A 25,862-nucleotide genomic window follows, 5' to 3' on the forward strand; every position below is an offset into this window, starting at 1 on the left:
AACGTGGGGCAAGATAGGAAGTCTACATCGCCTCTTCTAACTAACATCCGATCCAAGTAAGTGCTTGGATGGGAAGGCACTACAGGATGCCACGTCCACATCTCCCGCCCCGGATGATCCAGACGAAATCTGTCGACGAGATCGCACGAGGCCATCAGGTCAGACAGACTGCTGTCACACCACGCCGACCCGCTAGTCCCCCCGACCTTATCTATTTTGGGATCAAGGATTGCATTCCAATCCCCCATTAAAACTAACCGTTCTGGATCCACTAAGAAGCCCTCCAACCGTCGAAAAAAGGTTGCCCTCTCTACAGCAGCATTGGGAGCATAAACAGCAACAATCCGAAAAACACTACAATTAACAGCAACATCAACAACAAGCGCCCGCCCGTCCTCGCCTGCGTGAACAACATTCACCGACGCTGACAGGGTGCGACTCACTAGCAAGGAGATTCCACGACTATAGGTATTGCCATATGCTGAGTAGACATCGTAATCGTTTACCAGCACCTGACAATCCCCGTCACAAACAAAGTGGGTCTCCTGGATAGCGGCAATATCTACCTTGAGGGACACCAAGTCTCTCACAACGCGCGAGGCCTTGCTTCGACACCTGATGCCCCTCACATTCAATGTAGCCAAGTTCAAAGACATGATCACTTACCTCAAGCACTGTCACAGACGGGTCTGAAATCCTGGGCAGTGAGGACATGGCAGGCCTGGCCAAGGCTGCCGGTAAGTAAATCCGATGAAGGTGATCCATCCTTGGCCACGCCCCCCACGTCCAGGGGGAAGGTTAGTTTGAGTGCCCTGTATAGCGATGGGTGTACATACATGGGGATTCTACCCTCACATTTAAAGAAAATGTTGGTCAGTGAAGGATGGTCCCTATCCACCAGCTGCTGGCCTGGGATCGCATTCTTCGCTGCCTTAATCATTGCCCACATTCCTCCAGTCCTACCGTCCTTGTTGACCCTAACGAAAGTGGTCAACAAGGGAGCGTCCTTGAATTTAGTGGGGTCTGTTACTAGGTCTCCACCGACTTTTTCAAAGTTTTTGAGTTTATTGTACCGGACCTTCTGTGTCCTTTAAGATCCGGAGCCGGTTGGAGAGGGTCTGTTTCACAAATCCTGCTTCCTGGCAGGAAGGGGAGCTTTTTGGTCCGTTCAGTGCGGACTTTTGGAGTGGGGGAGGGGACCTCTTTTGGTTGATGGGGAGGCTGAGCGCTTGGGGAGAGGGTAGCCTGCTCGTTTTCTTCTTTTTGGCTCCTGTCACGGGATGAGGGGCGGGAAGAGTTTCTTGGGGCCTTTATAGGAGAGGGGGAAGGTTGTTCGGGTTGCTGGGGTGTTGGGATCACAGGGGGCTCATCCTGTGTTGTTGTTGCGAGGGAGTCCTTCTCAGTCTCAGTGGGGGTAGGAGGGTTTGCGCGTGTCTTGCGGCTTTTCCTCCTCCTGGCCCTCCTGATCTCTGTTGCGCTCAGGGCCATAGAGACTGTTGTTGTCTCTTCCTCTGCCTCTGACGCAGCCTCCTCCTAAGATTCTGGTAGTTTCCTCTTGTTTGAGGAGGAGGGTGTCTGTGTGTTCATTTTCTCTGTCTCGCTCTTCGGTTGTTCTTGGTCTTGGGTGACTGTCTGCAAGGATGGCTGTTTGTTGATCTTGTCTTTCTTTACGACCGTCACCCAGCCTGTCGGTGCCTCTGGAGGATTTGCGGCCGGCGCGGGAGCAGCGGCTTGATTTGTTGTCACGCTTGTTCCCGCCACTTTTGTGGGCTTCTTCCCTCCATTCCTCTTTGGACAGTCCTTCGCCATATGCCCTTGTTGTGTGCACAGCCAGCAATGAGGCCTCCTCCCTTCCACTATAAGGGAGAGTGTCCACTCTCCGAACTTGAGTGTGGCTGGGATGGCGTAGAATCCAGCCTTGTCCAGGACCATCTGTACTTTGTAGTCCCCGGTCATGATGTTTCTTAATCCGCGGACCGGGGTGACTTCCTCTACGTCTCCATACTGGCTTAGGATAGCCCCCAGTTGTTTGGCCTCCATATAGCAGGGGACGTTTAGAGCAGAAACATTTGCTCTCCTCTTGTTCATATAGATGGGTTGGAGCTTTATGTTCCTGCTCTGATGGCAGGTCCTGGACAGCCTGACTGCGTCTTCGGAGGTGGGGAGCAGAACATCCCACTGTGCGTAACTCCTTCTACAGATGTAGTTGGCGGGAATGTTCTGTTCCAGCAACACGTTCATCATGGTGTCCTTGTTGACGCCCGTCAGACCCCTTGTCTTGGTGTCTGAAGTTATCAGCGAGAGCACTCTTTTCTCCAGAACTTCCACTTGACCCGGGAGGGGTTGGATGTTGTTCCCCTGGGTATACTCTTTGTAAGTGGAGTCGAAGAGTGCTCTGTAGTCTTCGGGCGTCAACTTCCCTTGCTGCTCTTTGGGGCCCCATGCCGGTCCTCCATCCTGGTGGGTGTCAGCTGGACTCGGGTTGGGGGGCGTAGCTGGTGTTGTGGGGATCTCCCCTGTTATGGGCCTTTTTGGTTTCGGAACTGGCCCGTTACCAGGCAAAGTAGGCCATTGTGTTTTTGGTGTTGTTTCGTCCTGGCTTGGTTTGCTTTCCGGGCCGCTCCCCTTTCTTATTTTCTTCCTTTGCTGGGTGGCTGTCCCCTTGGGGGATGGAGGTGTCTCCCCTTCTGGTGCCGTATTCCCAGCTGGAGCCTTGGTGGGTACTGTCAAGGGTGTCTCTCCTTCCAGCTTGCTTTTGTTACCACTGGCCGGAGAGTCACCCCTTTTCCGTATTTGGTCCTCTTGGGGAGTGTTGGGGGGCCAATCACTGTCTTCCCCGCCGAATAGTGAGCAGATGGAGGCTATTACGTCTTCATCCAGCGCCTCGGTTTGGTCCGCGGTGCTGATTTCCTCCTTTTCTGTTGGGGAGTCGCCCTTTGGGGGAGCGGGGGATGGGTTCCCCGGTCTTCCTCCCTTGGTTCTGCCGTCCTGGGGTGCAGCTGGTTGGCTGGGTTCTGCACTTTCCCCAGCTAGTGACTTAACGGCAGCTTTTTCCGCTGGGTTGCCCTCGTGGGGAGCGGTTGCAGGTGCTTTTTGGGGGGTCGCCGCGGGCTGCGGCCCTACCCTCCCGCTTTCTTCCAAGGTCGCCGCGCGCCGGGGCCCTACCTTGTTTCCTGGCGCCGTCTCGCCGGGAGATGCATCAGCTCCCTCACATAGGGAGTCGTTCGCAGTTGAGATGCTGCGCATTTGGGGTGACGTACCCCTCCTGCCTGGCATCGTGGCGGTTGTACTGGCCGCTGGCGCGGACCAAAGTGTAGTGGGGGAAAAGAAAACCCAGGGGAATGGAGGGGGAGGAGGGGGAGGAGCGGACTTTGAAGAAATTAGAGTTTTTGACTTCCCCTCACGGGGATGTCGGGTTAGCAGCTCAGATCCCCCCCGTGAGGGGGGAGAGCAGAGAAGAAAGACGCAGTGGGTGCTAGCGGGTCAGAGTGCCGCGTCGCAATTAAGAGAGAGAGGGGATAGGCATCCCTGCCCACAGAGGGGAGCAGAAACGAAGCACCCGCCCTACCCCACGTCACCCTACCCACTAACTTACCCCAACGGAAGCGAGAAAGAGAACCCTGTCTGCTCGATCCACTGGGAGAGCAGCGAAGATAGACAAAGTTTGGGCCTGGCAGGTCAGAGTGCTGCTCAGGCAATTAAGTGTTGAGAAATTAGACCATCCCAGTCTCGAGAAGTGAGACCGAAACGAAGAAAAAACAACATGCAAAAACAACAAATGAAAAAAGAAGGTCTCAACTACCAGCGATAGTGGTGTTGGTCCCGAGATTCCAGTCTCCCAAAAGAGGGGATCGGTTTCCGGGTCCAAGCTCCCACAAATGTGGAGTCGGTCCTCTAGGTCCTGACTCCCCAAAGGAGGGGGTCGGTCCTTGCTAACAAAAGTTAGTAAGAAAAAACACCTTAACCTAGCCCGAAAGCCCGGTGGTGGGTCAAGTTTAGTAACTGAGGGAACAGATACTACACTTTGATCTTGTCCCGAGGGCCAAGTTGTATAAACTAGCAGAGATTTATGCAGATTTTGTATGTATTATTATACTCAATTTTATATCGCGTCTTATATATTATAAAGTTGTGATTTCAAAACTAAAAAAATATATCCATATGACTTGGGTGCATCAGTTTGAAACCAAAGCTTATAAAAAAAAAATACATGTATACAATTTGATTTCCTTCATCTATAATCGAAACCAAAACTTATGAAGAATTTTTGGTAAACTTATTTATTACAAGTAATGGAAGGTTATAGCAATCAAACGACCGTCACTCAGAAGAAAAGGATGTAAGCGTTACACACAAAAATAGACACGCTATCATATTTATATATAAACAAGCGGGACTTGTCGAAATTCCACAGCGGCATCTTTCATATGTAATATATTGCTGCTGGGCATTCTGTGGACGTTCAGCATGAATGAAGACACCATCATATTATTCTAGGTCTTTTTATTAAAACTGTATCGCCCCCCTCCTTACTAAAATAACTTTGATATATAGCCTGGGCTGATTATTTCATTACAAACACACCAATCAATTTACTAACATAAATCATTTTTCATAATTCTTGGATATGTTACTAATTTCGACAATCATTTTTCATAATTTTAACCCACATTATCGCCTCCCCCCCCTTGTGAAAATAATAACTTTGATATATTGTCTTGGTTGATTATTTTATTACAAACACACCAATCAACTCACATTTCATCATTTTTCATAATTTTTGGATATCTTACTAATTTCGACAATCATTTTTTTTTATAATTCTGACCCACATTATCGCCTCCGCTTACTAAAATAATGACTTTGATATATTGTCTGGGTTGACTATTTCATTACAAACACACCAATCAATTAACTCAAATTTTATCATTTTCCATAATTCTTGGATATTTTACTAATTTCGACAATCAGTTTTCATAATATAAACCCACATTATCGCCCCCTTACTAAAATGATAACTTCGATATATTGCCTGGGCTGATTATTTTATTACAAATACATCAATCAATTCTGGGTATTCTCAGAGTATATGTTCCACCTATCTTATCCAATATCGGGTGTCACATATTCTGCTAGCATATATCTTCCATCTACCTTATTCAATCCTGGGCGACGCTGAGTATTCTGGTAGTATATCTTTACACCTATCTAATCCCCGGACTGACTTTGTCCGCCACCCCACTGTTAAAAATATACATGAAATAAAGTAATGTCTAAATCGCAAACTGTTTCAGCCATTTCCGGGACTAACTTTATATCCTTAACCCACTATTAAAAATATACATGAAATAATGTAATATCTAAATCGTAAACTGTTTCAGCCATTTCCGGGGCTGACTTATCTCCCACCCAACTGTTAAGAATATACATTAAATGTAAATGGTTACAGCCATTTCCGGAACTGACTTCATATCCCCTACCCCACTGTTAAAAATATACTTGAAATAAAGTAATGTTTAAATTATAAACTGTTTCAGCAGTTTTTCGAAATTAATACATAAAAACATTAACACTGTTAGGGATTAGGCAACCATTACTTCAATATGAATTTCTGAGTGTAGTATTAGTTTCAGCACTCCAGTGATGTTAATCCCCCCTCCTTAAGAAAAGATTTTGCAAGTACTGCCATGAGGACATTAAGGACGAAAATATGAACTCAGGATTGCTTGATATATTTACATCTTTTTTGGAATGTTACAAATAAGCCTTTAGCGTGCACTGATCCATTTACCTTATTTTTGGAATCAGTAAGTACATCCATGTGATTTTTGGAATATGACATCTTATGTCAATGTAGTATATCATAAATATATTATATGAATCGTTTTTAACAGAAGATAATGACGTCATCACTGAAAGTAAACACATCAGACTATCACCCCCCCCCACTCGAAAAGAAAGAAGAAATTATGCCTCGGATCCCATTAAACATTCACCAAATCCATTAACTTACATTTACTATAATCTATATATTAATACGATAGCATGTGTGTTCTTAAATCTCAACCAATGAAATTTGCCGGAAAGCGTGACACACAAAAGAACGCTATCATATTAATATATAGATGATATAGAAAACATCATGGAATTTCCATAGGATGCTGCTAGTTATTGTGAATATGGCTACTTAAGGGCCAGAATGATCAAAGATGAAACTGGCAATTTTTTTAGGAGTATCAAATTGCGGCGAGGGTGCGACAGTGACAACGACTAAGGTTAATTAAGCTTCTGATTTAAATTTAATTTCTATCAAGGCTTATTTCTTTTTTCTATTTGACTTGTTGGGCTACAAATGTTTCCATTTTTATTTCCAGGGTTGCGGTGACCATGGATGCGAATATATGACCGGTGGAAAAGTGCTAGTATTGGGCCTGACAGGTCGCAATTTTGCCGCTGGTATGTCAGGTGGTCTGGCCTATGTTTATGACAAGTGAGTTTTCTCCCTTTGAATAATTCTTGGAATTTTTTTTTATGATAAAAATATAATCCATTGACTTATTTACAAAAAGTAATCTCCTTAATGTATAAACAAATTTGAGGAAGGAGGAGGATGCGCTCAGATTATGGGCACATTGATATGGCACACATTATATCAATCTACCCCTCTTCTAACAGTCTGGTTTATTCTGATTATTAATGTCGACTGTAGAAGAACCCCCTCCCCCCCAAAAAAAAAAAACAAGATAGAAAGCAGGGTATTTGAGTTTTTATATTACATGTTGTGACACTAGCCTCTCCCTCTTGGATCCAAAAAAAAAGTCTTCAATCTAATAGGTACCACTTTGTCAACTAAACTCCAACCCCTGTCCCATCACTGCAATGTTGCATCTCTGTGCCTGTTTTACAAGTATTTTAATGGAATGTGCTCTGATGAACTCATTGCACTTGTGCCTCTTCGACATACATATTCCCAACAAACCCCCTTGGCAACAAAATCACACCCCTTCACTGTTGAGGTCCCTAAATGCCAGAAAGCTTTCTAATAGTTTCTTCCTTAGAACAGCTATACTTTGGAATTTCGTTCCTGCTGCCGGCTTCCCTGACCATATTGATATGCAGAAGTTTAAATGTAATGTAAAACAACATCTTGTTAATCTTTCCTAGGCATGGTTCCAAATAGTAGCCCCTTATGTCCAAGTAGCGGTGTGCCTTGTTAGGGTAAATAAATATTATTGGATTGAAAGAAAAAAAAACAACTCACAATTACTGAAATTCAAAATCAAGAGAGGCTGGCTTTGTGAATAAATACCGATGATTGACATTTTTTCCTAGAATTAGAAAAAACTATTTCAGTGAAAGAAAGAGACAAATGATGTAATAATTGATACAACGAGAAAGGAGAACCTCTCTTCCACTTCCCAAAGGAAGTAAGTGACAGATAATACAGTGAGAGAGGATAACCTCCCTTTTTCCTGAAACACAGACAGAGAGTGAATGAGAGCGTACCAGATTGTCTTGTTGGGTTCCTGACACAATATAATCAGTTGCATTTTGTCACCAAGAAACTCCATTTTGTTTGCCACTGGTCTCCACATCATTTTAAAACAGACCCCAAACTTATAGGTGTAAAATGCCAAACCAAAATCACCCAGATTTGATAAGCGAGCCAGTTTCAAACACTTTCTATAGAAACTGTATAAGGGCTTTTTTTTCTGCTTTTTCTTTCAGCACAAATGCAACATCGTAACTTTTATTCGAAATAATTATTTTTTTATCAAAATTAAATCATCAAATTTTTATTTTTCATGCTTAAAAATAACCTTTGCTCCCAGTGAGCGACCTTGAACGATTATCCTCATGACCTTCACAACGTGAGGTGAATGGTAATTTAACTGAACGAGACCCTTTGACATATGCAGTCTTCATCAGAGCGGCAACCTTTTTGCAAGCAGGTGTCAAATGAAACGGCCACAGTTTGATACATCATCAAATGGAGAGGGGATGCATATGTGAATATTGGAAAGTCATTGAACTGTCCTATAAATAATCTGATTATACTAAATTTCCACCACAAACGATTACACTACTATCGCAATGACTACAATACACACATTAACCCTTATCCTCGAGTGGCCTCTGGGCCTTTGTGTGTAAAAAAAAAGTATTCTCTTTTTATTGGTTGAAAGAATTGCTGATTTCAATTTTTTTTTTTTTTACAGTGATCACCACTTATCAAGGCCCGGAAGCCACTCATGGATAGGGGTTATTATTTTTTATTCAATTGAGAGTGGATACTTAAAATTTAATTGCTGGCTGCTGCTTCCGATAGTATCATGGATCAATAGGGGGAGGGACGAACTTAAATCACAACCATGGTGCAACCATATTTATTAGGCCAATCACACACTCTTCCCTTCCACTAATATTTTGATTAACGTAGATGTGCTCAATGCTGACATTTAACTCACACACGGATTGCTTCTATTTTACAGGGCAAAGTTATTCCATCAGAGGTGCAATACCGAATCCGTCGCCCTTGATCCACTTGTGGATGAAGAAGACCTGAACTTTGTGTTTGATCTCCTCAGTGAATTCCAGATAAAAACAGGCTCTGAAATTGCCACTTATATAATTAATCACTGGAATTCAGAACAGCATGACTTCATCAAGGTGGGTGCCAGTTTTGATCACTTAAGGTAACTAGGTACATACTATTCCTCGTTTATAAGTAAGTAGGAGGTTGGCTTTCAATATGATGTCATCAAGGTGAGTGCCAGTTTCAATCACTTACAGTAACTAGAAAGAAAAGTCCTCTTAACGTACATACGACATCTCCTTTATGAGTAAGTAGGTTAGTTTTGAATATGACGTCATCAAGATAAGTGCCAGTTTCAATCACTTACGGTAACGCTTTTTTTTATGTACTAATGAGTCACTACTTACCAAGTCCAAAGGCTATTCGAAAATACAGGTTAATTAGATTGTAAATTAGACGAACACAAGCGATGGTAGAACTTTATTATTAAGGATACCTGATATTTGTTAACATCGGAATTGAAAACGACCATGTTGCTGTCAGATTAGAAGTTCTTTGAAAGAAATTCTGTTAATGGAAGTTCTGTTTAGTTTTAGGTATATAGAAGTAAATATATAAAGTGTATATATATAAATTCTTGACTGTGGTTCTACGCAATTGAGTGAGTTTTTGCTGTGAATGTTTTACAGCAGGGAGGCAATAATTGCATGAAGAAAAAGATCATACGATGCAATACTGCCTTGTCTATCCTCTACTGCACATCTAGTGCAGCTTGAAAGACCTTGCAGAATGCAGCAATAATACAAAGTAAAAAGTGTAACACTGCAAAGACTTGCAAAGAAGAAGAATAAATAGAAATGAATATGACGGACGTGTAATACAAGTTTTAAAGACAGACTTCGATCTAATGATCTTAGAAGAAGATTAAATCTGAAAAAAGTAGGGGTACGTGTGCAGAACATGAGACTTTGTTGGTATGGTCACACTGAATGAATGAATATGAAATTAGATATTAAAAAGCTGTGGTAACAATATCAGTTATCAGTGGGAGTACCTGCAAGGACATAGTGGATAAAGTACTTGGTGAAATTCATTTGTAAAAGTTACATTCTTAGAGATTGAAGGCTCAATCCTAAGTGCAGGCGACCCAAAAATACAATTGCGAATTACTTAGGATTTCTACCCAATCAGGGCTGATGGAACGAGAACATACTACCTCTGTGAATAAAAGGTTCTGCTCAAAATTCCATGAAGATTTCAGAGTTTGACAAGATACACCTGAGGAAGGTCGAAGGTTACATTGACTGAAGCATGAAAATAATTCGCTAATTAATCAATCACCCTGCAAAAGATAATCTTCTCTCCGACAAACAGTACGGATTTAGGCAATGTCGTCCTAGTGCAGATATTTTAACAATCATCTCTGAACACATATACCATGCACTGGATAAGGCGGGTGAAGCCTGGGCTGTAGCTCTCGATATATTCAAGGCCTTTGACAAAGTCTGGCATGATGGGCTGCTGATGAAAATCAAATGATGCGGTATAACTGTATAATTAGATTTTTCTTAGACAATAGGACCATTCAGGTTGTCATTGATGGACGTTCATCCAAGCAGCATAACATTAATGTGGGAGTGCCTCAGGGGTCTATCCTTGAATTACTATTATTCCTGATATTCATCAGTGACCTCCCCGATAATATTGAGCCTAAGATAGGTATATTTGCTTATGATACAACACTATAACTTACATGAGTGAAGAACGAATGTACACAAATCCAAGACAATGGTTGAATACTTAGAAAATTACCTACAGACCATAGTGGAATGGGGACGAAAATGGAAGGTAACATTTAATTGCTAGTTGCTTTAACATGAACCTCTCTAACCACCGATGTCCATGACAGATAACTCCTTACTTGAGAATTCTTCCTTCAAACTCCTCAGCTTAACATTCATGGAAAATATGAGCTGGAACAAATATATTAAGGGTATTTATTTGCTCCCCCACCGAGCAAATTAGGAACAAGGCCGATTTTTAAAGTGAGGAGTGATGGGGAAATGGGGACCAACTCCTCGGGGAGCAGGGGAGCTGGACAGTGACAATTGGTATGAAGGGCTTCCCTTATATTGACCAATAATATATGTGGGGTTGCCCCCACATATGGTCTTTGCTTGACACTTGTTTCCCAGGCCCCGAAGAGCCCGGACCCGGTAAGGATATTGTGAAGGCTGCTGCAAGAAAGGTAGACTTCCTCTATTATACTACAAAACTGCACATGCCTGAGAATATCCTGTGCCTCTACAAGGCCACCTTTCGCCCATACGTCGAGCATTGTTACCGCATCTGGGCTGGTGCATCTACCACTAGCCCTTTCCCTTTTGGATAGGGTCCAAGAAAGGGTCTGCAATCTAATAGGTCCCACTTTGTCAACTAGGCTTCAACCCCTGTCCCTGTTGCATCTCTGTGCCTATTTTATAAATATTTTAATGAGATGTACTCTGATGAATTCATTGTATTTGTGCCCCCTCGACGTACATATCACCGACAAACCCGCTTAGCAACAAAATCGCGCCCCTTCTCTGTTGAGGTCCCTAAATTTCAGAAAGTATTCTACTCTAATAGCTTCTTCCCTAGAACAGCTAGACTTTGGAATTCTCTTCCTGCTACCTGCTTTCCAAACTGTACTGATATGCAGAAGTTCAAATGCAATATAAACCAACATCTTAAGTTTTTATAGGCATGGTTCTAATTAATAGCTCTTTACGTCCAACTGGCAATGTGCCTTGTTTGGGGTGAAAGTGAGTAAAAAAAAAAAAAAAAATGAGAATCGTAGCCTGAACTGGATTGAAAAAGGTTGATATGCCGCAAAACAAAAACAACTAACCAATCCTATAAATGTTTTATTGTTAAATAAACAAGTCCTGTCCATCTGATTGTTGATCTGTCTTGCTTAAATTTGAATGAATGCATCATGAGAATATACATTGTCATTTTATGTTTATATTTTTCACTCCATTTTAGGTATTCCCTCATGAATATCGCCGTTGTCTAGAGAAGCAGGCAGAAGAGGCACGCGAAATGGCGCCCAAATTTGCAGCTGCAGTCGAAGAAGAATTAAAATATTCAAAGATAGTGACTGACTCTCCAAGCAAATCCCTAAAAAATGATTTCAAAGAAGAAAGTATCAATCAATTGAAAGATGATGGCGGTTTGGTGGAAGTAAGTTCTGTTTTCTTTTTTTTTTTTTTATCGTTTGTTGGAACATGGTTGTGTATTGAGAATTATGTAGATAATGTGGTTGGTTCAATCCTTGTCCATGTTAATCAATGAATAAAACGTTAATGTGTAACTTTATTTTACTTATCTCCTCTTCAGGTTAGACACGAGGTCAGGTGTGGGTTTGATGAAAGCGTTTCTGTAGAACGAACTGAATTTGAACTTGGAACACCCAGCTTTTCAATCCATGTCATAAACCATTTAGCCACCATCCACCGAACTGTTAATATGTAGCTTTGTGTCTTTAAGAAGAAAAAAAAAAGATCTATAAACCCTTGTTGTATTATCGTCCATTTTAGTCAATGATCACTTTTCCTATTTGGAGCAGTGGCTGACTCTTGTCTTGAGCTCGCATTGACGTAGTGTCTGCTGTCTGGCCGAACAGGTAATAATCAGTCACATTATGCATTAGTCATTAATTCTCTCCAGAGAATTATCTTGACTTTAGAAAGACTGACTATAGTAATTGAAGGCTAAACACTTGATTAAAAGAAACAAAAAAAAACAGGCAAGACGTTTTGTATAAAAATAGTACTTATTTTCTCACTGCATTTCAAACATCACAAAACTGAAATCATGGGCGCTAAGCAAAATGCATCTTTTTCTGTTACAGGTTTTTAATGGCTGCCATTCTTTTTCATAACAACAAAAGCAGAGGAAGAGATTTCAACAAAAAAAACCTAAAAAATGGAAAAAAGCAAAAGTTGCTCGTTGTAGTTTATTCGCCAGCTCATACACCTTTACTGTTAACCACGGGTGATTTAGCCTTTCAATCTTCTGACATCGAATGTCTGTATTAGTGACAATAATTCTGGTTCCTGAGATGGGAGAGAATTTTATCGCTTTAAAGCCAGGTATAATGATGACTTGGTTGAGAAAATAGTGTTGTCTCCAGCATCATACAAAAGAAGTAAACTTTCACTGTCTTGTGTCACACCCTGAAACAAGTTTTGGGAAATTTTATTAATTGTGGTTACGTCCTCTGCTGGTAGCAACCTTTGTGGGAGAGTTAACAAAAAACACAAAGAAATATAATTTAACAAATATTTTTGCATTTTTACCTTCTAGGTGCTTATTTTAATGACAATTCCCTTAGCGAACATGTAGTCAGCTATTGTATGTGCAGGGGATTGAAATGGGTTTGGCCCAAAAGTGTACCCGGCTAGTGTAAGCATGCAGTTATCACAGGTTGCCTAAAAGTTTGAGTTAAAGGTTGTCACTTGCTTGTCAAGACTGCTCTCTGTCTGACTATTTTATTCCCTGCTTATATAATCTACTCTTTTATTCCCTGCTTATGTAATCCGTTCTTTTATTCCCTGCTTATGTAATCCATTCTTTTATTCCCTGCTTATATAATCCATTCTTTTATTCCCTGCTTATATAATCTATTCTTTTATTCCCTGCTTATATAATCTATTCTTTTATTCCCTGCTTATATAATCCATTCTTTTATTCCCTGCTTATATAATCTATTCTTTTATTCCCTGCTTATATAATCCATTCTTTTATTCCCTGCTTATATAATCCATTCTTTTATCCCCCTGCTTATGTAATCCATTCTTTTATTCCCTGCTTATATAATCCATTCTTTTATTCCCTGCTTATGTAACCCATTCTTTTATTCCCTGCTTATGTAACTCATTCTTTTATTCCCTGCTTATGTAATCCATTCTTTTATTCCATGCTTATGTAATCCATTCTTTTATCCCCTGCTTATATAATCCATTCTTTTATCCCCTGCTTATATAATCCATTCTTTTATTCCCTGCTTATGTAACTCATTCTTTTATTCCCTGCTTATGTAATCCATTCTTTTATTCCCTGCTTATGTAATCCATTCTTTTATCCCCTGCTTATGTAATCCATTCTTTTATTCCCTGCTTATATAATCCATTCTTTTATTCCCTGCTTATATAATCCATTCTTTTATTCCCTGCTTATGTAATCTATTCTTTTATTCCCTGCTTATGTAATCTATTCTTTTATTCCCTGCTTATGTAATCTATTCTTTTATTCCCTGCTTATGTAATCCATTCTTTTATTCCCTGCTTATGTAATCCATTCTTTTATTCCCTGCTTATATAATCCATTCTTTTATTTCCTGCTTATATAATGCATTATTTTATTCCCTGCTTATGTAACCCATTCTTTTATTCCCTGCTTATGTAACCCATTCTTTTATTCCCTGCTTATGTAATCCATTCTTTTATTCCATGCTTATATAATCCATTCTTTTATTCCCTGCTTATATAATCTATTCTTTTATTCCCTGCTTATATAAGTCGTCTTTTTATTTCCTGTCTGCTTATATGTCGTCTTTCGTTTGTTTTCCAACAAATTAATTTTTTTTCGATTGCAGAAGAAATAAAACAAAATCCCTACACCAACTTTAGTTACATTCTATAAATCTTTGATAACGTTTGCAATCTGCCGTTTTTTTTGTTTTGTTTTGTTTTTTTTTTTGTTTTTTTTTGTTTTGTTTTTTTTATTTAATTTTTTCCTGTTGAAATTTGAATCACATTAACCTCCAATCTGTTTCAGGTTAAAATCTGTTTTGAATATCCAATCTCTATTTTGGGCCGGATTCTTTACTTCTATAAACTGTGTGTCTCAAATAAATTCTCAAAATCCGTAATTTTTACATTGCTGTTTCTCATCGTCACGATTGCATTTGAAACGGTTATCCTCATTTTTCTTGTTCATCTTACCTTACAAACGAATTAAAGTTTAAAGTTAGAAATATAGGAATTTAAATCAACAGAGGCGTATCAATTTGAAGATGGGCCATAATGATGTTCACATGTTAGTTTTCATTAGATCATTGAAGTTAACCTTTTTATGAATCAACATCGACATCCGAGTACTTTGTTTAACAGACGATCTAAAACCTGCATTCTCGACGAGTGTATAAGTCCATACATATATCAGTAAACGAAAACGTCAGACTTGTATTAATCGAAGTAACCAGGAAGTACCTGACTCCTCATGTAATATTCTACCTATATGAAAATCAGATACGCGCGGGTTCTTATTTGATCACTGAAGTTAAGCGACGTTGAGCCTGGTCAGTATCAGATGGGGGACCATTTGGGAATACTAGGGACCATATGATGAATTTTATAAATAACGTCAATGTTTGGTGCATGTTAAGCCAGGAAGCCATTATCTTCAGCTAAATACAGTTACATCTGGTCGCACAAGATGGTTTTTAATGGAAAATCTTAAGTGACACTTCAAGGTTAGAGGTGACCCCAGAGCAGAAGCTGACAAACCATGTGATTCCAATTTTTTTTCTCTTTCCTGGCGAGAGTTTAAGCAGAGGAAACATGTCCAAAACGCCATCCCCAATCGGCACAATGTAGTTAGCTGTTTTGAAACAAGTTATTTGTCTGTCTGTCTGTCTGTCTATCTGCCTGTATTTGTTTATATATAACTTCAAATTTTTTTTGTTCTGCCAGGATCGACGGTCAAGAAATAGAACTTCTGTTATTTTCCAAAAACCTGACACTGCCTGGCGTCATTATTTAACAAGAATACAAGGTTTTATATGCAAGAACTGAAGCCCATCCCCCTGCAAAAATTAACCATCTTCTCTAAGACATGTGTAACTGAAGGCTTCCTGTGAACTTAATGTTCTCTATAAACTAGAAGAAACTGACTCAAAAGACGAATCCCTTACTTGTTTTATAGTTTTTTTACCTCCTTTCCATAATTCATCACTTTCCCTCATTTACTTATCTTAACGAATTCCCTCTGCTAGTGTGTGTGTGTGTGTGTGTATATATATATATATATATATATATATATATATATATATACACACACACACAGAGAAAGAGTCAGACGGACAGAGTCCTGAGGTGAATAAATTTCTGTTCTGAAAAATTGTTTTTCTGAATGAAATTTACACAAAAAAATGATATGCCTTTCTTACATTGATTTAGCCATGGTTTCCACGTTAAGGGCTTTTCGGAAACAATGCAAAAATAAATACCTTTTTGCCACCCTACTCCTCTTTCTTACAGAAGGGACGTTGCGAGTCTGTCTCTGCTCTATCGATACTTTTATGATAGATGCTCGACTGAGCTCTAATCTATGGTCCTTCCTTGTAAAACGTTCACAACATAGTACTTGCCTAGCTGAGACAACTGTCAACAATTTTCTTCACGCCCTATCTGTGCCCACAACTAAACGTCAATTCCATGAGCAGAGTTTCTTCCCTAGAACTGTCCGCCTGTGGAAAACAATACCATTTGTCTGTTTCCTGGCTGACTATAATGTGGTCTTCAAGTCTAATGTGAATAAATTCCTGTTGAGTTGCCCACTTAGATAATCTAGCCCCACCCCAGTTCCCTTGTGACTAATTTTTGTTCCACCATTTACCTTATCCCTGAGTAGCCTTCAGGCCTTGATAAGTGTTGAAAAACATCCGTCGCCACTTTTTCTACTACAACATAAGTGGAATCTTAGTTTCTTTTTTTCTTGATCATTCAATGTCGGGCTTTTGCAATATAAAAGAAAGAACGACTCACAAAAGGCTAGAGATGTTTGCAAACAACTGTCTGAGGCCAATGTTTAATTCAAAAGTGATTTTCAATTTAGCTAAGCTCTTCTCACAGAATTGTGTCTCTTCCCCTAAATCACTAGCATCAAACATAACATTTACCGTAATACTGTCCTATTCTTCTTCAGGAAAAGCCAGAAGAACCCAAAGTGCTGGACATAGAAGATGCCGTACAAAACGTGACCAGAGACCAGAAGAACCTGGAGAAGACATATGACAAACTGAGGTAAAAATTTTTTAAAAAATCTGCCCGTGTTATTCGTGTTTCCAAGAACATATATTGCAAAATTCATGATGATTGGTTCATTAGATCATGGCCTGTCTTTGACACATCCATCGTATCATTCTATCATTTCTCTTCATGCAACGCATATCCTCAACTCTTATTGTTTATATTTCTCTTCCATGGATCATAATACTGCACATATATTTCTTGATCGACAGTAGTAATACTCTGCTCGTTAACAATGCCAGAATTTCATTTAGCTTACTCCATTCACTTCTAATTCTTGTTTTCACAAAATTATGTTTCCTTATCTCTGGTTAGACCAGATTGCACACTGACATGAACATTCTCATGAGTTTTTTTTTTTTTTAGCCTTACTAGTTCTGTGCTAACTCATGACAAATTAGAAGCTGGTGTTTTGTTTGTGACACCACCATCAGAAGATTGTCTTCCAAGACTAATAGACTCATTCTCATGCCAGTCTGAACCCTTATCTGGTCGACCTTTCTCTTCGGTGGTCGTTCTCTTGATCTTTCTTTTATAAATTCTTCTTGATATTCCTTACACAACTAGAATATGTATCGGGGGAAAATGTCTAACAACATATATAACAACATTGTCGATGTATCTATTAATATTGATTGAACTTTATTTTGGTATCTGTATTTATTTATCTATCTTGCAGAGTTACTCCTAGGATAGTATATTTCATACACACATATATATATATATATATATATATATATATATATATATATATATATATATATATATATATATATATATATATACTTGGAAGATTTTCACCTTTAAAACTATATAAAATACTTATTTAATTTTTATATTTTTTTTATCATTCGTTGGAAAACTATTTAGTCAGTAAGTCGTTTAATCACCTGCAATAACTGTATTAACTTAACTTTAGTCAGTAAGTCGTTTAATCACTTGCAATAACTGTATTAACTTGTTCTCTGGAATTCACAATAGTCCTAATGTTAATTTAAGGGATCATCAGTTATTTACCATGAAACACTGTTTCAGGGAGATACACACACACACACACATATATATATATATATATATATATATATATATATATATATATATATATATATATATATATATATATATGTTAGTTATCATACCAAAAGATGTATTTCATTCATACTCGTATTTTATTCATATATTTATGCAGTACGTTTTACATGTATTTCGTTGAATAGCGGAAGTCCAAACAATTCATGAGATACGTGTTTCTTGGAGAAAAAAAACATATATATATGTTTTTTTCGAGAAACACGTATCTCATGAATTGTTTGGACTTCCGCTATTCAACGAAACACATGTAAAACGTTTTTTTTTTTTTTTGCAAATGCAAATATTTTCATTATATTACATCTTACATATGTTTCATTGAATAGCAAAAGAAATATTTTTTTATTATCGTTTTTATATGCTTAGTTACACGTTTCCACTATCAGAATCGAGTTAACGATCCGATAATTTTGTCAAACCTTAGATTTGAAAGTTTATTATAATAAACTTTCAAACCCTTAAGGTCTGACGAAATTATCGTGTAACTAAGCAGATATAAAAAAAAAAAAGATAATAAACATATATATTTGCTCTACAATAATATTGAGTACTTTTTTTAGGTTTTTAATACTTACCACTTAATTATTAATTATATATATATATATATATATATATATATATATATATGACAAAAAGCTTATATTTCAAATTCCAAGATGTTGTCCATCTTACCGTTTACTTCTTTCAGCATGTGAAAATGTTCAATTCTTGATAGCACCTATTATAACATTTTTTTTTGTGTATCTCGCAAAGTTACTCCAAGAATAGTTCTTAGAGATTCATTCCAGAACTTTACTCGTAGAGTTCATGCTTCATTTGCATATTCAACTATAAGAACTACCAATGAATTGTAAAGTCATAACTTTAAGGGCTCATGTCTTACTAGATCAGACTGTCTGAAGATACTGACTTTATGACCTAAAATGCATCAAACATTAATGTTGTTTTCCCCCCCCCTTTCCCTTTTGCAAAACTCAATCATGTTCTGCAAAGTGAAAAAAAACGTAATTTCCGACATAAATAAAAAAAAAAAAAAAAAAAAAACAACCCACTGAATTTAAAGGTATAAAGAACTTGAATCATAAAAACTTTTCTAAAATTATTGGATTTGGCATTAAATAATCCAAAAAGGGTTGATATGCCGTAAAACAAACCAACGAAATTAGACTTAACGTCAGAGGCATTGATATGTCCTTTATGCTGCATTTCTTTTCATTTAAACATCCAAGTTTCACTCAGCCTTGTGTCAAATATAGCAACTTGTGTTCAAGTAATTGTACTCAATGAATAGCTTTGGCATTAAATAACTTAAAAAGGGTATTTTTCTTCTTTTTCTTACATAGGAGTCACCACTTACCAAGGCCCAGAGGCCACTCGAGGATAAGGGTTAAATATGCTGTAAAACAAACGAACCCACTTTTAATTCTTTTCTTTTCTTCTTTTCCTCAGAGGATTTGTCAAGTACAAACGGGCAGATGGTCAATACAGAGATACTGTAGAAAGACTGGAGGATTGGGGTGAAATCTACAATCATGATAAAATCAAAGATGGTTTAAAGAAACAAGCAGCGAGGTAAGATTTGTTGACTCGTTTGTAGTATTTGAGGTCTTAAGACAAGGACACTTAAAAAAAAAAAATGTCTAATCTCTAACAAAATTGTTTTGAATGATTGCATTTCAGAGTTATCTTTCCATTATTTTACAATCTATTATTGTTGGAAATATAAAACTGACTTTCTTTTACACTTTTTAGCCATTTAAAAAGGGTCCCTCGTCTTAAAATGAGTGCTTCCTGCAAAATTGATGGCTGAATATAGTTACGAAATTTATCAAATTTGTGCTCATTTTTGTATTAAACACAAATCTATATTAATCTGTGGGTGTCGAACGGATACCATAATACTTAGTTCCCTACACCTTATTATAACAAAGATCCATGTATAATTTCAGCCAGATCGGCCAAGCAGTTTCAGAACCGTTTTTATTTATCATTGCATAAATCGAAATTTTCTTTTTGTTCGTCTTATGTCAAGCGGTCAGAAAATGGAACTCTTTCTTCAGAGCCTGTACTGTTCTTTGTTCTAATTTTGGAAAACCCAGTATTGACCAGCTCCATTATCCAACAACGAACTTAGGTGCTAAATTAAAGTGTTGTTGGGATTCTTTCATTTCACAAATTTATCAGGCTGTCTGAAGATATTGGCTTCCTGAGACGAAATGCACTTTTTTGTTTTTCTACTTCCTTTTGCAAAACTTGATTATGTTCTGCAAACCCAAAAGCAAAAACAACAACCTACCTTTCCCCCCTTTTACTTTTTCCCTTTTCTCTTTCTATCTCCCCCATTTCCTGACTTAAAATCTACCAAACATTAATACTGTAACCCTTTTTCTCTTTCCCATTGCAAGACTCATTCATGTTCTGCAAGTGAGAGAACAAAAACGATAAAATCCACTACAAAACAACCAAACCAAACACTACAAACTAGCGATTGAAGATACAAAAAGCTTAAAGAATAAAAATCTTCTACAAAATAACTGGATGCAACATGAATACTATTTCCAAAATAACAGAGTTCAGTATTAAATTAACCCGAAAAGGTTGATATGCCATAAAACAAAACAACCAAACCAAACCAAACAAATTTATCTAACATGTGTATGTCAGTCTATAAACATCCAACCGGAAATGTGCCGTTATTATGAGAGCTTAGGTATTTAACTTTATATGTTAATTTGTTGCTAGTCTCAGTCTTTTTTATAAATACTATTATGAAATGCATTCTTCAAAATCCTAGTCCCTGCTTCTTTTGTTCTAGCTTTACTGTTTTTGGTACATCATTCTAGTAGCTTTTTTCCAAGAACTTCAATCTCATGAAACTCTCGTTCTGCTGATTGTTTTCCTCCTATCTATGGCATTAGTCTTTTCATAAATATATATATATATATATATATATATATATATATACTGTGTGTGTTACAGAAGATCAGAAAAACATTGGTACTGCTGTATATAGAGTGCAAGACGCCATTTCGAAGGAAACATATAAACAAAGGTTGAAGAGAGGCCGACAGAGACGACCAGATATCGGGCCCCTTTTGGGGGGATTTGAAACCGACGATACTGATGTTTTCTAATCTTCTGTAACACAAATATAAATAAATATTACACTCTTATTTTGCTATTTTCTTAATCAAACACTTTGCTGGGGTAGAGATTTACATGCTGCCCATCTCGGCATGATGTGACACAAGGTCGGAAGGTGGAGATGTCAAGCAAACGCCCCTGAAAGAGGAGCACTCTTGCCTAGCAAAAATTGCTTGGGCACCCCTGTTGGCATTCCCCGATCGGGGCGCCTCGAGCAGCAGACGATAAACTTACCTGAAAGCCAGGTGGCAAGGCCTGGGAAGGTGGACCTCAGCCCAGCAAGTACTGAACCAGTTCTTGGCTCTTCACCTGTCGGACTGATTGTCAAGAACGGATTCTTGACGTGTACTTTCAATTAAGTTTCCAAGCAACCAAAGCAACAAGGACTCATCATCCAACATTAAAAATAATACTAGAGTTCTCTTCCATGAACCTTGTGTGTGTGTGTGTGTGTGTGTGTGTGTGTGTATATATATATATATAAAGAACAAGTAGTTAATAAAACATGTTAAAAAACACTTTGAAAAAGAGTTAAAAACATATTTAATTTTAAAAAGGAAGCACAAAATAAGTGGATAGTCCTTAATCCGCGAAGTTTCGAAGAAATACTTTCCTTCTCATCAGAGGGTAGGATTTAGCAAAATGTGGGGTTGGATTTTGCTTGCAAAAGTATTTAATGAAACTACAAGTAAGTCATAGATCTTACTTTGTAACAAATTGTGAAGCAGAGGGAGTAGGGGAAGAAAAAGGTGATTTCACGCGAGTGGATAGTCTGGTGAAGGGTAAAATATCCAATAACAGTAAAATCCAAAAAAGTTGATTAAATTTCCATTTCCACAAGTAAAATCCAAGGGAATCGCGTGATTGGAAAATGGTCCAAAGTAATCCAAAAGGCAGAAATCCGTGGAATAATTCACAAATGGGTACAAGGAAAAACGGGATGAGTTCAAATAATATTATTAAAAGAAAGATAAGATGTCTACAGAAAAAAGAAATGGAAGAATTTAAAACACGACTGTCAAGGCTGGGCTGATTTATATAGCATGTGAATGAAAGCCTATGAACTTTTAACTGAGAATGTGCAGTCGTTATGAAATCTAACCTCTTTTACTCTATCTATATGTATTTTCTTTTTCAGATGTATGGATTGTGGAGTCCCCTTCTGTCAATCAAACAATGGTTGCCCTTTGAGTAATATCATACCTAAATGGAATGACTTGGTCTATCGTGTAAGTAGACATCTTTTGGTAGACATTTAAATTTTTATTTTACTTTTGTTCAACCCAAAAAAAAGGTAAGAAACTACACAAGACACACCCATAAAACCGATACATTCTTTGTTAAACATTGCCACTGTCAACAATTTTCCCTAGTCTCTCTACATGCCTAAAACTAAACGCAAATTCCAATAAGTTTCTTTCCTAAAACTGCCACTTTGTGGAACTCTATACCGCTCACCTACTTTCCAGCTGGCTACAACATGGTCGTTTTCAGGTTCAATTTAAATAAGTTCTAGTTGAGTCGCCATCTTAATCAAATTCTACCTAATTTTGACCACCTGACACTCATTAACACTTAACCTCGTGTGGCCTTTGGGCCTTGATAAGCAGTGCCTCCTTTGTTAAAACAAAAAAAAAATGCCTTGGATAGAATATGAACATAACTTCTTTTTTTTTTTTTTGTAATTATTTTTGTGTGTGTGTGGGGGAGGTCAACAAAAACAAACTTTGTCAAAGATGGTCGGCATTTAAGGTGACTTTTTTCACTGACATTTGGTGAGAAATTGTATTTGTAATTAAATTGGAGAGAATAGGGAAGAGATGGGGGCGAGAAAAAGAGAGGGGGGAGGGAAAAGGAGAGGGTGGAGAAAAAGAAAGAAAAAGAGAGGGAAGAGGGGAGAAAAATAGAAACAAAGGGGAGAAAAGGGAAGAAAATAAGGGGGAGAAACAAAAGAAAGGGGAGAAAAAGAGAGGGGGAAGAGAAAAGGAGAGGGTGGAGAAAAAGAAAGAAAAAGAGAGGGAAGAGGGGAGAAAAGGAAAGAAAAAAGGGGGAGAAAAAAAGAAAGGAGAGAAAAAGAGAGGGGGAAAAGAGAAAAGGAGAGGGTGGAGAAAAAGAAAGAAAAAGAGAGGGAAGAGGGGAGAAAAAGAGAAACAAAGGGAAGAAAAGGAAAGAAAATAAATGGGGGAGAAAAAAAGAAAGAAAGAGTAGACAAAGAAAGGTTACACACACTTTGACACTTCTATTTAGTTGCCCATGCCCCCGGGCAACGCCAGGTAACCATGCCAGTTTCGTATAAAGTATGACTTCTATATGATTCGTTTTTTCCATAAACAAAGCACGTAATGAAATACATATTGAATCCGAAATGGGTATGACCTTAAAAGACATCCAGCGATGAGGTCCCATTTGGAATTGCCTCTTAGTGATCACTAGCAGGGCCACTCGGCGTTGTTCGGTACCGTATAAAACAATGAGAAAAATGAAGTTGATTTCGAACATGTTATTCTTAGGATAGAGGATTTTTTGATGTCTATATATCATTTGCTATCTCGAGCAAAAGTATATTTTACCTACCCTAGGGCGGGTATTACACAACATATGTACGAAATAATTGTACCTTTCCTAGGACAGGTAAGTTACAGCCCGTATATGAAATAATTTAACTTCGTTAGGACGAGTTATTCACAACACACATTTAAAATAATTTTATCTACCCTCAAATGGATTATGTAAATACATATATGAAACGGTTTAACGTACTTCTGACAGCTATTGTATAACATATATGAACTAATTTCTCTTCTCACCAACGCTACCAAAAATTTCAGAAAAATGAAGTCACTTTAGAAGATGGATCAATTCTTAAGCAAAATTATTATTTCAGCACGATCCGTATTCTGTAGAAGTCAGTTTTTTTTTTTTTTTTTTTTTTTTTTTTTTTTTAATGATAATAAAGTGACTTGTCTCTTTGGTCGTGTGGAAGATTTATTGATTTTATTCAATCTCGGGCAAGGGCATGTATTCTGCTAGTATATATACACACATATGTATGTATATTTATGCAGCATTTTTTTCCTATGGCATATTTCCTTAAATAAAATAGACGTTTTTTTGTCTATTAATTCTATTTTCGATCCTTTCCAACTTCCAAATAAGTCTTCACTTCTGGCAGGAACTGGCTGATGTAATCACCATACTTTTCAATCCTTCAGGATGGAGATATATATATATATATATATATACTAGCAAAAGTACCCGTCATTGACTGGTTCAAAAGCAGCGTACAGAAAATGGACTCTGATTTATAAAAGTATGATAGGTTATGAAAAGGAAGGGTTGTAAAGAGATAGCTTCAAATTTGGGGGTATCAAAACCAAAGCAAAATATGATGAAAGTAAAAATAAAATAGATAAACCCCATAATTTATTATACCATACCTGTTTACACTGAAACACTTATCACAATATTCTGTGGATCTATATTAAAAAACCTTGTTAAACTTTGTGACATATTTCCATTCTTTGGAGGTCAGGCACGAACGAACACCCAATAATTTTATTATGCCATATTTCTTCAAACTGAAACATAATTATCAAAGTATACTTACGCAGATAGATATGAAAAGTTTTTATTAAAGTTTGTGCCTATTTCCATTCTATGGAGGCCAGGTGCGAACGCAGATCACACAATTTTATTATACCATCCCTATTCAAGTTAAAACATACTTAGCAAAGTATTATTATGTACATCTATATCAAAAACACATGTAAACGTTTTTCTTTTAATTTAAAAATTTTTTATTTCCATACTTTGTGGACCAGGCGCGAACACAGACCCCACAATTTTAATGAACTACTGTTCTGCCAGATCAAACATACCCATTCCTGTGTCTCGATACATCTTCTATCATTATATGTAATCAGTTTTTTTTTAAAATAGTCAACCATATAGGAGCCTATTCGTGACCAGACACACACACACAGACATTCAGCTTTATATTATATGTCGATAAAAGAGACAATAAGTATATTATATATATATATATATATATATATATACACACACACACACACACACCTGTTAGGGCATCTGATACTATTAGATTAGGCTATCTGAAGATACTGGCTTCCTGAATAAAAATGCACCAAACACTAATGTTATTGTTTCTTTTTTCTTTTCACTTTACAAAGTTAAAAACAAAAACATCTTTGTTTTACAAAACAACCAAACCAAACACTATGAATAAATAATTGAAGATAGAAAGAACTTGAAGCACAAAAACGGTTTTTTTTTCTTCCAAAATTGTCAGATTTAAAGAGTAACTTTTACTAAAATTACTGGATTCAGCATTAAATAACCTAACAGAGGTTTATATACCGTAAAATAAAACAACCAAACCAAACATCATAAATAAATATATGAAGATATAAAGAACTAAAAAAATTTTTTTTTCAATATTACTGGATCCGGTATTAAAATGGGTCGATATGCCGTAAAACAAGAGACCAACCAACCCGAAAGTGCTCAATTTCTAGAATTTATACACCATTTTTGTTAAACATCAAATATTCACTTTTTAGAACATTTTCAGTTTAATTTGGATCTATCAGTGTGTGGGATAATAGAGAAAGTTTAATTATTTATTTTTCTCAATCAAATATTAGTTGTATATCAGTTTTGCAATTTGTTTTACTAAATCCAAATGATTGCAATATCTGTTTCTTTTTTCTGCAGGGAGACTGGAAAGAAGCCCTTGAAACTTTATTGCAGACTAACAACTTTCCAGAATTCACTGGCCGAGTCTGCCCAGCTCCTTGCGAGGTAAGAACTCTTCACTCATACAAACAAAATGTGTGTTACTTAAAAAAACAAAAACACTGTTAAACTCAACCAGGTTACAGCTTACTCTCTTACCTCAACAAAAATCTTAAAGGTCAATTTAACCGGATAAATACGAAAATTATAAACGACTTGTTGCCACAATCAATCAAATAATGCAGTTCACAGTGAGTCGT

At 37.6% G+C, this 25,862-nt stretch overlaps 1 protein-coding gene across 2 annotated transcripts in view; it reads left to right on the top strand.

Moving 5' to 3' along the window:
* Positions 1-25,862, top strand: part of LOC145285867 (uncharacterized) — a 510,918-nt gene that overhangs the window by 430,897 nt on the left and 54,159 nt on the right. For both annotated transcript variants that reach the window (XM_080134312.1, XM_080134311.1), the window contains 7 exons: positions 6,375-6,490; positions 8,493-8,670; positions 11,564-11,761; positions 16,511-16,608; positions 19,153-19,275; positions 21,986-22,076; positions 25,582-25,668. In XM_080134312.1, the coding sequence (XP_079990438.1) occupies positions 6,375-6,490; positions 8,493-8,670; positions 11,564-11,761; positions 16,511-16,608; positions 19,153-19,275; positions 21,986-22,076; positions 25,582-25,668 (891 nt within the window). The remainder of the gene's footprint in view (positions 1-6,374; positions 6,491-8,492; positions 8,671-11,563; positions 11,762-16,510; positions 16,609-19,152; positions 19,276-21,985; positions 22,077-25,581; positions 25,669-25,862) is intronic.

This window comes from Euprymna scolopes, chromosome 10, assembly GCF_053919585.1.
Source record: "Euprymna scolopes isolate OS-2025 chromosome 10, ASM5391958v1, whole genome shotgun sequence".
Lineage (NCBI taxonomy): Eukaryota > Metazoa > Mollusca > Cephalopoda > Sepiida > Sepiolidae > Euprymna > Euprymna scolopes.